Below are 14,397 nucleotides of genomic sequence, written 5' to 3'. Positions count from 1 at the left end.
TATACAAACATACTGTCAAGCACACTGAGGTGCAGTGGTTACCTTTTGCAAAGGGCTAACCATAAAACTCTAGATTTTACTATTTACTATAGAAATTTACTTATTTCAAAATGTAAACTCAGTTGCAACAGCAAGTGCAATAATCAAAAACAATTTGTTGTCCTTATAAAATACGTACATGCTATTAATTCTGTAGTATGTGCTAGCAATGTAAAGGCAAAATAGATTATGTTTTAACCTGGAAATGAAACAGATGAAAGCAAAGGGATCTCACTTATGTCACTGGCACTTGTTATAAGTAAAACCTGTGAAGTGTCATCTGACAATGCTGGAATAAATAAAATAAAATAAAATAAAATAAAATAAAATAAAATAAAATAAAATAAAATAAAATAAAAAGTTACAAGTTTTGATCAAAATCACTTTCCACTGAATGACGGCATCACTAAGAGTACTCAGCAAGACTGAATTTATTGATCCAACATGGGATTATTTTTTTTCCATTTAGTTAGTTGATTTTCTTTTTTTTTTAACCTCTAAAACTTTGACTGTGTCAAAGTAAGGACTCTGTAATAAAAAAGTTACCAGAATAAAAATGTCTGTCTGGGACTACATAGACATTTTTTGACTGTTTAAGGGGTTGTCTGAGGCAATGGAAATTCATCAGACTTTGAGGCCTTTTGAATGCATAGGCAAGTATTTATTGTATCTTTACTTGAAAATTTGCGTAGTAAAAAGCCAGACATTCAACTTGTGAATCAGCAACTGCTAGACACCTGATCGATATAAATAAATTAATATTGGCATATTTACCAAAAATTAATCGTAGATAAGAAAGGATGAATTTCTCAAACAATACTATACAGTGTTGTCTTCTAGGATATATAACAGTATGATAAACAAATAGGACGAACAGTTCATTTTAGGCCACTGACTGCCTGGAACTGTTCCTGGGTAAAAAGGCATCCTTCTACCACATAAAGAAAAACATGATAAATTTACATAGGTGGAATCACATAGGCTTTTTTTTTTTTTTTTTAATACCATGTACCACATACGTTCTTTACCTATCTCAGAAGCAGCCACTGTGATGTTGTACCAAGGTGTTTCCTCTCTGTCAAAGATCTTGGCAGTCTTAATGGTCCCAGTATTAGCATCAATGGTGAAATACCTATCTTCTTCTGTGTTATGATCAATGAAATATCTAAGAAGAAATAAAATAGTAAATACATACACATTGTAACAAGTATCATCCAAAGTCACTGAAAGCTGCATAAGAATCATAAAATCATAGAATATCCTGAGTTGGAAAGGACCCACAGTTCTAATTCCTACACACAGCACCACCCAAAAAAAACAAATGATATGTCTGAGAGCATTGCCCAAATGCTTCTTGAATTCCATCAGGCTTGGTGCCACAACCACTTCCCTGGGAAGCCTGTTCTAGTGCCTGGCCACCAACTAGGTGAAGAACCTTTCCCTAACACCCAGCCTGAACCTCCCCTGTGGCAGCTCCATGCCATTCGCTCAGGTCCTGTCACTATCCCCAGAGAGCAAAGCTCAGTGCCTGCCCCTCGTGAGGAGGCTACAGGGTGCCATGAGGCCTCCCCTCAATCTGCTCTGCCCTGGGCTGAACAAACTGAGTGATCTCAGCCACCTCTCAGATATCTTCCCCTCTAGACCCTTCACCATCTTCTTATATTGTGGCACCCAGAACTGCACACAGTGCTTGAGGTGAGGCTGTACCAGAGCAGAGCAGAGCAGGACAATCCCTTCCCTAGACCAGCTCGCATTGCTGTGCCTGATGCACCCTAGGACACGGGTTGCCCTTTTGGCTGCCAGGGCACTCTGTTGGCTCTCTTTCAACTTGTTGTCAACCAGAACCCACAGATCCCCTTCTTGTGGGGCTGCTCTCCAACCTCTCATCCCACAGTCTGTATGTATAGCCAGAACTGTCCCTTCCTGGGTGCAGAATCTGGTACTTGTTCTTGTTGAACTTCATGTGGCTGATGATTGCCCATCCCTCCAGTTTGTCAAGATCTCTTTGCAAGGCTTCTCTGCCCTCAAGGGAGTCAACAGCTCCTCCTAATTTAGTATCATCTACAAACTTATTCAAAACACCTTCAAGTCACACAGAATCACAGAATCACAGAATTTCTAGGTTGGAAGAGACCTCAAGATCATCGAGTCCAACCTCTAACCTAACACTAACAGTCCCCACTAAACCATATCCCTAAGCTCTACATCTAAACATCTTTTGAAGACTTCCAGGGATGGTGACTCCACCACCTCCCTGGTCAGCCCGTTCCAGTGCCTAACAACCCTTTCAGTAAAGAAATTCTTCCTAACATCTAACCTAAAACTCCCCTGGCGTAACTTTAGCCCATTCCCCCTCGTCCTGTCACCAGGCACATGGGAGAACAGGCCAACCCCCACCTCGCTACAGCCTCCTTTAATGTACTTACATCCAAGTCATTTTTGAAAACATCAAAGAGAACTGGAAATTTTAGGGGGGAAAAAAAAAAAGGAAAAAATAAAAAATCCGTGTTATGGAGGCAACCAAAGTAAGACTGCCTTTCATTTCTTTCATAATGTTATTTGATGTTTTGATACATAACAAGATTTCCACTTCAAGTCACAAAGATATAAATTGCTAACAGGTGATATTTTAGACAGCAGTACACATTTCTGTCAAAAGTAAGATACTATACACATTTACTCTGACTAAAACACATAAAATGGAAAGGCAGAAAATAGACAAATATTATTGTTCTGCTTAAGCAGTGTGCTCAGTCCCAGTACCTGTTTTGAAGCATGTCTCTTTCACATGAAGTTGACGACATAATGACATAAGCCACTTTGAACATTCACATTACAGAGACTAGAAACAGAAACAGGTGATTCCCAAAGCTGCTGTTGTCATTAGCCTAGAAGCAGAACTAAGCAGCAACTTAACTCTCTTGGCTTCCGAGCACTTTGACAACACATTTTTTTCTCAAAGCCTGAATCATTTACAATAGCTTTTAACAAATGAATAAGTTACAGACTCCTATCAAACCTTCTCTACTAGCTCTAGGCTTGAGGAAAAAAATAAGGAAGAAGACAGAACTTTTTATATACCATAATTGTTTTTCTTGAAAATGTGCCAACCCTGCTTTCATTCTGTGAAGATTTTAATATATGGAAGCTATATAAAGGTGAAAATGATTTATTTGTCCCATCCAATTACACTTATTTCTATATCACCAATAGTGTAATTGTGACCTAATAAATAGAGTGGTGTGCATAAAGGCTGACAAACTAAAAAAATCAAAAATAAAAAAATAACAAAAATGACTTTCATTTTATTTCTCTCATAATGTTACTTATTTAGACTTTGTGGGAAAGAAAAACAAACAAGCAAGTAAACATTTAGTTGAACGATACAATAAAATAAGGTACGTCTTGTGTCAAGGAAATAAAGCACTAGAGGAGGCATCAATTTAAGTGAATCACCTTATCCATTCCAAGGATTGGACACTTAGTGGAAAAAACATCTAGGATATGATGACTTAGGTTAGATTTTCTTTACTAGAGAGAATGTGAACTCCTCTCTTTGAGCAGAAAGAAGTATTTTACATCTACCTTACAATATGCTAGTTTGGGTTGTGGCACTCAAGATTTTCTTTTCATGCTTCTTGTATTTTCAATAATTAAAAAAATGTAGATCAAGTATTGGAAATCAGAGCAGTCAAAACCAGGCTAGAAAATCTTTCTTTCTTGCCTCTTTTGATCCTTCCTCTCAACATCCAGAAGAGTGAAACAGTTCCCATAATGACTGTGGGAGTGGTCTGAGGAATGACAGACCTTTATGTTCCTCTGGAACAAGAATTTAATTCACTGTCTCCTATCTGAGCTACCATCAGGAGCAATATGTTCTGACATTCAGAACGTTCAGATTCATTACCTACCAGTACCTGAGATTTCCTCATCCCAAAATACACCACAAGTGCTCAGTAATGACACTTTGGATGTGCAAGATGGCAGATGAATTTTTTAGGAAGATAAAAGACTCAAAATATCTCCATATTGAAAACAGACTGACAAGATCTTGAATATTTAGGAGAAAGGGCAACCACTTTTAAGGAAGGGCATAGAGACATTTAAGTTGGGCTCCCAGTGACGCTGAGTGGCTAGACTGGCTGGAATTCCTCTGCGCTGCTCTTCAGATTACCACTGACCTGTGACCCTTCTCAAGGCTTTGGGCATCTGTTGTAGACACTGGCATCAAACTGGTAGGTGCCAGAGCTGGTTGCTTCAGTGAGTGAATCCTCTGTGGACCCACCGCAAACCAAATCAAAAGGCCCTCACAACTACCCTGTTGGCTTTATTTTATGTGGCAGTATTGGTCCAAGCTACCCACACCTTTTTCATTGAGATTCAGAATTTGCTTTTCAATTTCAGAACAACTGATTTTTGCAGTGCTTCTGCTGGTCTTAGTCTGTCATGAAGAACTGTGCAGATCTGATCAACTCCAAGCAGGATTTTCAGGTTCTCCACAGTTACTTGTCATGGAAATGTTTTGAAGGGTTGTTCCAATACCAGTGAAGTCATGTATCCTGTGCACACAGACAGCCCTACCTTTAACTACAAAGGAACTTTGGAGCCAGAATGGAATCCACCTCTAACTCCACAAAGCTGCCATGCTTGGCACAGAGCAGAGTTTGATGATTTGAAGTTTGTACAGAAGATCTGGAGAAACCCCTCCATGCCTTATACCTTATGCTTGGCAATGTAAGAAACCTGTAAAATGGAGCACGGAACATATTGACTGTACTGCAATTAAGGCAGAAATAATGAACAGCTGGTTGTGTTGGGCAAGATGGACAGCACACATATACACAAACGTCTTTTATGTGATGAGCTAGAATGCTGACAGAAGAAGGATAGGAAGCATAATTGTCTCTCAGATAATTTTCTTGGAGACCTTAGCAGGACCTTTTACTGGTACAGCTCACTATCAGGCATGCAGTGATAAAATGTAATTCCTTCTCTCCTTCCACAGCCTTGTTCTTCTTGATTCTAGAGGTCTCCTGATAATGACAAGAACTATTTGCTAAAAATAAAAAAAATTAAAAAAAGCTTCACTAACCTATTCTTATGGAGTATGTAGTGTTATTTCAAAACAATTTATAATACAAGAGTCTTGTTCCTTCAAACATTTATTACTGTGAACATTGTTTACTTACTACCATCAGCCACAGCGACTACTCAGTCAGTATTGTGCTAACCATAGAACCATAAAAAATAGGGCTATTTAGTATTTGCAGACAGAAGTTTAAAAATAGACGTAATTTAAAATTGGGCTTAAATGAGAAAAAAAAAAAAAAAAAGATAAAGCCAATAAAGCCATAGGAATACACAGCTTCTTTTGTGCATGTGTGATTCATAATCATAACAAATTACTACCTTTCCCTCCATGAGTAAAGAGACCCAAAAAGACAATTATGTTTCCAAAGTATGAAGCTTGTGTAGAAAAAATGAAGCTTGATTCTGTTATGAATTGTGACTAACTAATACTTCATTTTCATAGACATATAATAAAAGATTGTCTTAGCTTTGAAATAATAACTTTTTTTTTCTAAATCATGTATTTAAATGTATTCTATAGAAGATGAAAGTTCTCTGTTTAAAGGACTCAGTGTTGGATAAATAATTTCAATTGTATTTTCTATATCATTCATGGAAATAAAGTAATCCTAAGGTGATTCACTGTACTATCACTTTCATTTACAGTGATATTAGAAAAAAAAAAATTTCTAATTTATCCACAGTAGCACTTCCTCTTCGTGTCCAAAATTTTATATATCGTTACAGCATAATAAACCATCCAGAACTCAACAGATTTTTTCTTGTTCATGTATAAATACAACAGTGTCCCTGTCTTATGCTTTCTCATTATTATGGTATTTAATTCTCCCCATTATTACAGATTCTTCCTTAAAATTGCTTTTTGCATCATATCTAAAGCAAACATTTGCATTGCTGGGGTCCCAACCTTCACGAATGTCTGAGTGAAACAAGTTACAGAAGACTTTCATGAAGAGCAAAAGAACTGTGAATGTTAGTCTAAAGCACTGCTGCCAAATGCCCTAAAAATATTTTGTTCAAGACACTCCCTTGGTAGAGCTACTCATTCTTGTCACATGTAAGGAGACATTTAGAAGAAGTTTCATTGCATTTATGAAGCACTTAACATTTTAGGCTTTATAAATATTAGCTACTAATTTATCTAAATGATGTCCTGGATTTGGTTGGAATAGAGTTAATTTTCTTCCTAGTGTCTAGTATGGTGCTGTGTTTTTGACTTAGGATGAGAATAACACTGATAACACACTGATGTTTTAGTTGTTGCAGAGCAGTGGAAGGAGCCAAGACCTTTTCTGCTCCTCATGCTGCCCTGCCAGGAGGAGGATGGGGGTGCCCCAGGAGCTGGGAGGGGACACAGCCAGGACAGCTTGCCCAGGCTGGCCAAAGGAGTGTCTCATACTCTACAGCATCACACTGAACTATAAAATAGGGGGTGGGGTGGAGGGTGGTTGGCAACTGTTTAGAGACTGACTGGGCATTGGTCAGTGGTTGGTGAGCAATTGCATTGTGCATCACTTGCTTCATATATTTTTTTCCCCTTTTCTTTCCTATTATGCTGTCTTTATCTTAACCCGCAAGTTTTATTTATTTATTTTTTTTTTTTCTTTTTTTGGTCCCCTGATTCTTTCCTTTATTCTGCTGCGTGGGGAGAGTAAGTGAATGGCTATGTGGTACTTTGCTGGTTTCCAGGTTAAACTACAAAAAGGATGTGAATTGACACCAGATATATCCATAAATACACCATACTCCCAAGCCAATGATGCTTTACTTAGGCTTCTGAATTTATTTGATCTAGTTAAAAAATTATCTTCAGTTAAATAAGAGTGGCAACAAAGCCAGTCACACTTTTCCTCTCCTACCTTTCCCACCACCTCTTTCAGTGTCTTTTTTTTTTTTTTTTAGATTGGAAAGAGCCATAGTGCAAATTTAAAATTTCAAATAGTTATTTCAGAAGTAAATTTTCACCTTAATTCAACTGACAGTTTCTTCTTACCCATTTAGAATGCATTCATTTAAAATATGAATTTATAATATTCACTGCAGATATTTATTTACAGACATTTACTCGTGACAATGCTGTATGAAATAGCATAGTTTTAACTATTAACTTAGCACATCTGAGTTGCATGGCAGATGTAAATAATGAGACTTAATAACAAGACATGCTTAGGTAAACAACTCTCCATAAACTGTTTACTTCCAAACCAGCTACAGAAAACAATCTTAAAGAAATTACATTAAAAAGGACTACAAATATAGAAAACCTATTAGTCACACTACCTAAAGAGATTCTGAAGGAAATTAAATATCAAAACTCATTCCTGCTAGCACTGGGAAGGAAATGCAACATGTACCACCTTTTTATTAGTTGGAGTCACTCAATGGAAGAGCATTACTGGCTTCCATGCATGTCCTTGTTCCTACTTCTGACCAACTCCCCTAGCTCCTGTGACTTTACTCCTCCTGGCTTTTAGAGAAGCAGTGGTTCAGTGGTGACAGATATTACCACCATTTTTATTGAAAACTAAAAGTATTTGCACCAATTAGGAAACAAAGAGAAATTTATATGCAAGATGGGCCTTAGGCACTCTCAACATATAAAACAATTTGCATTATTGACGTACATGTAGTCAGTTGCTAATAAAACAGAGAGTGCTTGAACATGGATAAGGGTTTAAAAGATGCTAAAGGAGTTTAATAATAATTATGATCTCTAAACCTTTTAGAATGGCTTCTGAGTTAAAACTCATAAACATTTTCAGAATCTCGCTCCCTGAATTATTCAGTCTTGAAATAATATTCAAATCAGTATGGTGCTGATTAACATATAAGTAAGATAAACAAGTGCTATAGTCAGTTTGTCACAATTCCAATCTCTCTCTCTCCATTTGTTATGTTTAAAAGTAAGCCTTGAATTTGAGATTGTAAACAGTGTTTTGAGCTTTTGACTTCTTTTTTGTTTTGTTGATTTTGTCATTAAACTAGTCTATAACATAGTCTGCCATTATGCTATATTATTTATTATTACATTCAACAACTGCAAAAAAAAGAACTCCTTTACAAATTTCCAGCCTGTCTACAAAACTGTTAATCCTAAGGAACTTCAAGAATGACATTTTAGCCATCTGAATTCACAGTTCTTGGTACTTTTTTGGGCTGCTGTATCAACTTATATATGTATATGAACTGGTTATGTATATATGTGTGTGTGTGTGTGTGTGTGTGTAACATATATAATTAGCCAGTTCTCTAAGAGAAGCTGATTACAAAGAACCTACTACAAAAGTTCATGGAAAAACAATACTCTGCCAAACCAATCAGTCACATCTAAAGGCCTTCTATTAGAAATCAAATACCATTTATTATAAGAAGTTCCATTTAGTTAAAAATTTTAGCAAAGTATCTTTCCTCAGAAAAAGATAGTCAGACTCAAAGGATGAAGATTTTTTTCCCCAGAAACACATCAAAAAAAAAGAACATGTAAGCAACAACTACACAGAGTGAGAAGGGTATACCAGGAAGAAAAGTGAGGGAAATGATCAGCTGCAACGTTCTGTGTTTGGCCAGCTGGAGAACCATAAGAAACGCTCCATGGTTCTGATGCCTTCCTTTCGTCTTGTCTCCCTCCAGACAGCAGCACTGCTCATGCTCCTTGAAGCCAAATGAGGCGGTGGGGAGACATTCTGTTGCCACGACTGTCTTGCACCACACTGTCTCCCTTCCAGGGACAGTCTACTTCCCTGCAGTTCAAACAAACTTCTCCAGGAGAGAAAAGCAATCATGAAGTACAAGTCAGTAGTTGTCTGCCAAAACAGCAGGTGACCAATTTTCTCCCTGCAGTGTGTCTAATAGATTAAGAAGACATTAGATGTTCCAGAGCTCCACAGAATACTGCTACTGAGAACTGTGCTTCAACTGTGCTTTCCAGTTGTGAAAATGAAATATATTTGAAAAGAGCTCGGAGAAGGTAATCACTCTGTTTACCATTTCTTCACCTTTTTTTTTTTTTTTTTTTTTTATATATATATAGGCATAGCTTAACTTTGAAGAGAATACTGTCCCTCTCAGCGTGCTTGCAGGAACTCGATAAGCTGCTCCGACTGAGTTATCCCTGGCACTGGCTGCCAGCTGACATCCATCAGCTGTACCTTGTCATCTCCTGTACAGGACTCCCAGCTCACCTCTCGTACCAAAATCTGTGCTCAGTAGATGTGGCAGAGCCTTCCTTCCTCATCCCAGGAAAGTGAGGTAGCAGATCCCAGGCGGCGCGGGGGAGTTGCAAGCTGCAAACTGCTGCTTCCAGGCAAAGCCACTTCTGGTTTGCATTTCATACAGAAGTTGGCTTCCTGCTCCTGCTCGCATTCCCATCCCCTGAACACTGCTGGCACACTGCTCACCTTGGACACTGGAAACTGGGAATGCTGTTCATTTGAAAAAAATGAGATATTTCTCTATGCCCATATTTTTCTAGCTGACAATGTCTACATGTGCTAAAACCACTGATCATCTTTCCTAGCTAACTCTGCCAGCAAATGTAGGCTAAGAACATCCCACACCCGCGGAGGCATAATTCAGAAGTCAAAGCAAGATAAAGGTTTTTCTTTTTTTCCTGACTTTACAAATCTCTTCAGAGGATTACAACTGTCTAACTGCATTTTTAGTAGATGTGTTGATGGCAGAACTGCTATATCAGAGTTGATTTTTATTCAGAGAGATTAACATTCACGTTCCAATGCTGCTAAGAAATAAAGTGCAGTTGATGTTATATTAGAATTATTTTTTGTTCCCAAAGGTTTACCAGCTAAATAATGGTATTCTGCAGGCATATTATTATTATTATTATTATTATTATTATTATTATTATTATTATTATTATTATTATTATTATTATTATTATTATTATTATTATTATTATTATTATTATGTCATGCTAAAGACAAAAATGAATATAAACAAGATCAATAGATTTATATCTACCTATTGGAAGTGAATGGCCCTACCAAAAGACTGCATCACAGAGATTGTTCAGACATGAAGGCCAACTACTAACACCATAAAAGAATTTTATGAAATACTGTAGGCATTCTGAAGTCAGTGGAAGTTATAGAAACATAAATGTCCTGGAATGAAAAATCAGGCTCTGAGAGTCGCTGTATAAGGATGTTCTCTCATTTTTTTTCTCACAGATTTAAGCAAGGGATGGAGGTGGTTCTGGCTGCTGGGAGATTTTGACCACCATCCTGAACTGGTTGCTTCCTAGTGAGAAAAGCTGTCAGAACAACTTACCAGTTCCTTCACAGAGAGACGGACGTTTTTGTAGGCAAATTTGTTTTGAGAATTTGTTTTTGGCAACAGCACCACTGCATGAGAAAGTAGGAGGTCTGGGACACATAGCTTGACAAGAATCAAAAATAATTTGAGGCCTCAGGGAAAAAGTCGGCAACAGATCTCCCACCTCAATGCTGAATGGAAATGTTTTAAAATGGTTGCTCTCCGTGAAGACAGACAGAATCAGAGAAGAAATTGGAGAAAATACCTGCTCTAACTCCAGCTGTTCAAAATAGGATGTTCTTTTCCTATTTTGAATTACAGACGATCTTGTGGAAGAATAATACTGAAGGAATACAGAAAACAAACAAATGAAAAAGGAAGTGAGACGGAGGAGGGTATATCTCCCCTCTGCTAGCTGTGAGGCATTCGCATACCCTGGGAAGATATTAGTGTGTCTTTGTAGGTGTTGATCACAGGGTTATGGCAGCATGACGCTTTGGGGGCCTGAGCAGAGAGGAGGACAGATGTCCGCCTTTGCCTCCACAAGTGCAGGGATGGCAGGATCCAAGGCAAATGTTTCTTCAGGCATGCGAGGGAGGGATGGTCTCTTTATACAGTGACACTGATCTCAGCAGGCTGCCCTAAGTACAACTAACAAAGCATCCTGTGCACAGGATTTATAAAAAGAAACTGACCTTATTTAATTTATAGAACATCTAAATGACAAGTAAGACACGTGAATGCAACCAGGCGAAGGTGCTTTTTATATTATCCAGCAGGACATGATTCATATTGCCTCTTCCTAGTGACAGTAGAGGGGGATTGGCATAGAAACCAATACTGATCTCAGATGACAGGAGGAAAATAATTTTTAAAATGCAATTTTCACTTTAAATCTCCCCAGCCCCCTCTCACACAGCTGAGAGAGCACCTCCCTCCACTTCATAGGCTGAATCTGTATAATTAAAATTTGTGTGAATGGGTGAATCAGAATTGTAGGTTTTATTCTGCCTCCTGTAAATACAAACTTTGCATCAAAAATTAGTATATAAACAAAATCCTCTGCTTTATTTCTTTACAGTTTTAAGAAATAATAAGTGGAATACATTAAACTCTGTTGGTATGTTCTTTCATTGACATTGGTGATTACTTGCAAAATAACATTTCCTGAAAATGAACAGACTTTCTAAATGTCTGGTGACAAATAGTATTGAACTTATGTCTGTCTTCTACCATCAGTACAGCAAAAATTAAAATAAATTTCTTTGCTTGCTGCAGGATTTGAAGAACAATTTCCTACATCACATTGTTATAATCCTATGTACCTGTCATTCATTAATTTCTCAATATTCTATCTGAAAGAAGGGAAGAAAAGGCTGTCGAATTAAATCAAACTAGGGTAAAGCAACTTTGAATTCATTATAGCTTCTAGATACCAAGAAGCTGAAAAGCAAAATTTTATACTCTTTAGTACATGTATTGTAGCCACTATGATTCATCATCCATTAAGAGGCAATGTCACAGGACCATTAGAAAAGTGAGAAGCCAGAATCAGGGATGAGGCTGTACTTCTGTTCTTTCCTACCTTATCACAAAATGACTGGTCTGATGGAGGGAAGGAGGGAAGGAGGGAAGGAGGGAGCTTTTCTGAATTTACATGGGTTGTTTTTGTTTCCTACTTTGTTTTTGTTGTTTCATTGTTGGTTGGCTGGTTCTGCTTTTCCTGGAAGTAAAAAAACTTGTTTCCAGTAAAAGAAAACCATGTACACATTTATGTTTTTGTTTGTTTGTTTGTTTTGGTTTGGTTTTCCTCCTCTGTGTTTTACTGCTTTTTTATGCAACGGTGTCAAGAGTACATACAAGAAATAAGTTAATTTTTCAGGAAGTCACTAGGACTACTTCATTTTCCTATAGCTAATCAATTTCTGTTCCAGCTAATAGAATTCATTATAGCAAGGTAGGCTACAGAGTGGCTAGGGTCTAACATGAAAATGATTTGAATTTCAATATATGAATACAGCAAGATATAATTAATACAGCAATATATTAATACAGTGCTTCCATAATAGTATGTCTTATTTCTCATAAACTACACTTACCAGGATGCAATGTTAAGAAGGACTTTCAGTTGCTCATGAGACAGTATCAGCCTGATATTAATCAAACTAATATGAATTTAATATGAAGTTTCAGGGTCTTCAAACTATGCTTTTGGTCTTTTTTGACCCATTAACTTGGAGGGGTCTTGGGAAATATCAGCAATTTTATTTTTTCTGAAAAACTTTCCACTGAAAATAGAGCAGATGCAGTCAGAAAGCTCCAAGGAACATTGTGAGCATTTGTTGTGGCTAGACATTCACCACCTAAATATCACCTATAGGAAGATGGCAGGGTTTCAACAGGCACAACTGCAGCCCTGAGGCCATATTAGCAGCCTAGGGCTGTTCCCAATACACATATGCATCCTGCCAATTAAAATTTCTTTCCACGCCTAGTGTCCACAAAAGTCTTCTGTGTATGGTTAAAGGAAGAAAAAAAGATCATATCTAAGTATGGAGAGATTTAAAACTGATGATATATAAAATAAAATGATAATTATTGAATTTAGTCTTTATCTATTTTTTTAAAATGGATTGGAAACATTCAACACATACTTGCTGGTCAGATATTATGTAAGATATAAAACTGATTTTTTTCAAAATCCAAAACATTTCTGCATGGAAGTACAGTACTTTGACAAAATGCAATGAAAAGGGTTTATACTCTCATAAATGTTTCAATGAGTGAGTGTTCCCTGTGGAAGAAGTACAATTTAGGATGTTTTCCACTGATTTAGAAGACAAATTTATAAGTAAATGACTGTTTTCCAAACTACTCAAAAATACTTAAAATTAATGCATTATGGAGGTTTTATATTGCCTTTTTTATATTGTCTATGATTAAGTTTACTTTTCATATTTCAATAGAATCTTATATTTCAAGACGTAGCATTTTAAAAAGTTTCCCTAAAAATGCATTTCTATTTATGAGAAAAAAAAAAATCCACTTAAAAAGAAAAATCCTTTTGTTGTCTGTCAAAAAATAAAAATAAAAATCCTTGGTTGTCTGTCAAACAGACAACCAGATAATTATGTCTGAATAAAAGAAACCAATAATAGCTACATTTGTTATTACAGAGGCTCTTCTGCTGGGGTTGAAAAAGTTAAACAGCAGTACAAGTATTGGCACCAAGTCAGTGCCCTCTGAAGACTGCTCAGTTCAGGAGCAAGCCAAAATTACTGGGTTGAAATCACAGTGTGGAAACAAGGAGAAAAAAAGTCTTCAGTCTCTTCACAACTGATAATGAGACAGGTTGTTATTTATTTTTTGGGCTTAGCTTCAATAGTTAGTTTTTAAAAAGATTTCCCTTCAACATTGTTAATTACTGTAACTACTCCTCTCAACATTATTCTAGTTATAAGAATTGTTCTGTCCACCAAAATAAAGTGTTAGTTCATTGGACAGTGAATAAATCACAGCACCGTATCTCTTCTAGCAGCTGGACAATAAAGAAGTGATATGGTTGCAACTGTGTGTGTCTAATGCTTTATCGGTCTCACACATAAGCAATGAGCGTCCTTATAAAGTGGAAAGGATGCAGAAGTGGATTAGGAAAAACTGTGAAGCAAATCGTTGCTCCCTAGCTGTCCTGTAGATTCACAGCACTTGAAAATGCATCCAAGCCACTCAGTTGAGAAAACACTCCATGCATTTCAGCTATACAAGTCCTATCTATAGCCATCTTCTGTGGAGATTATGTGATTTGTGCTTTCTCATATTAAATCTTCCTATTTTCATTTCTATAATCACTTTGTTTTTTCATAATGAGTTTGGAATTAAGCAGAAATAAAGGAAAGACATGACCTTTCAAATTCATCAGGGCTGTGACTTAAAAGTGAAGGAGACTCTTGCAAACCAGCACAGAAAGACATAAGTACACTGCAGGCACTCTTCTGA

At 37.0% G+C, this 14,397-nt stretch overlaps 1 protein-coding gene across 8 annotated transcripts in view; it reads right to left on the bottom strand.

Annotated features, from left to right (window-relative positions):
- CDH18 (cadherin 18) overlaps positions 1 to 14,397 on the bottom strand; it is a 557,694-nt gene that overhangs the window by 37,666 nt on the left and 505,631 nt on the right. For all 8 annotated transcript variants that reach the window (XM_038175177.2, XM_038175183.2, XM_038175184.2 and 5 more), the window contains one exon: positions 1,068 to 1,204. In XM_038175177.2, the coding sequence (XP_038031105.1) occupies positions 1,068 to 1,204 (137 nt within the window). The remainder of the gene's footprint in view (positions 1 to 1,067; positions 1,205 to 14,397) is intronic.

Source organism: Anas platyrhynchos, chromosome 2 (assembly GCF_047663525.1).
Source record: "Anas platyrhynchos isolate ZD024472 breed Pekin duck chromosome 2, IASCAAS_PekinDuck_T2T, whole genome shotgun sequence".
NCBI classification, from domain to species: Eukaryota; Metazoa; Chordata; class Aves; order Anseriformes; family Anatidae; genus Anas; species Anas platyrhynchos.
The sequence above is the reverse complement of the archived record's forward strand: the minus strand, read 5'-3'. Positions and strand labels throughout refer to the sequence as shown.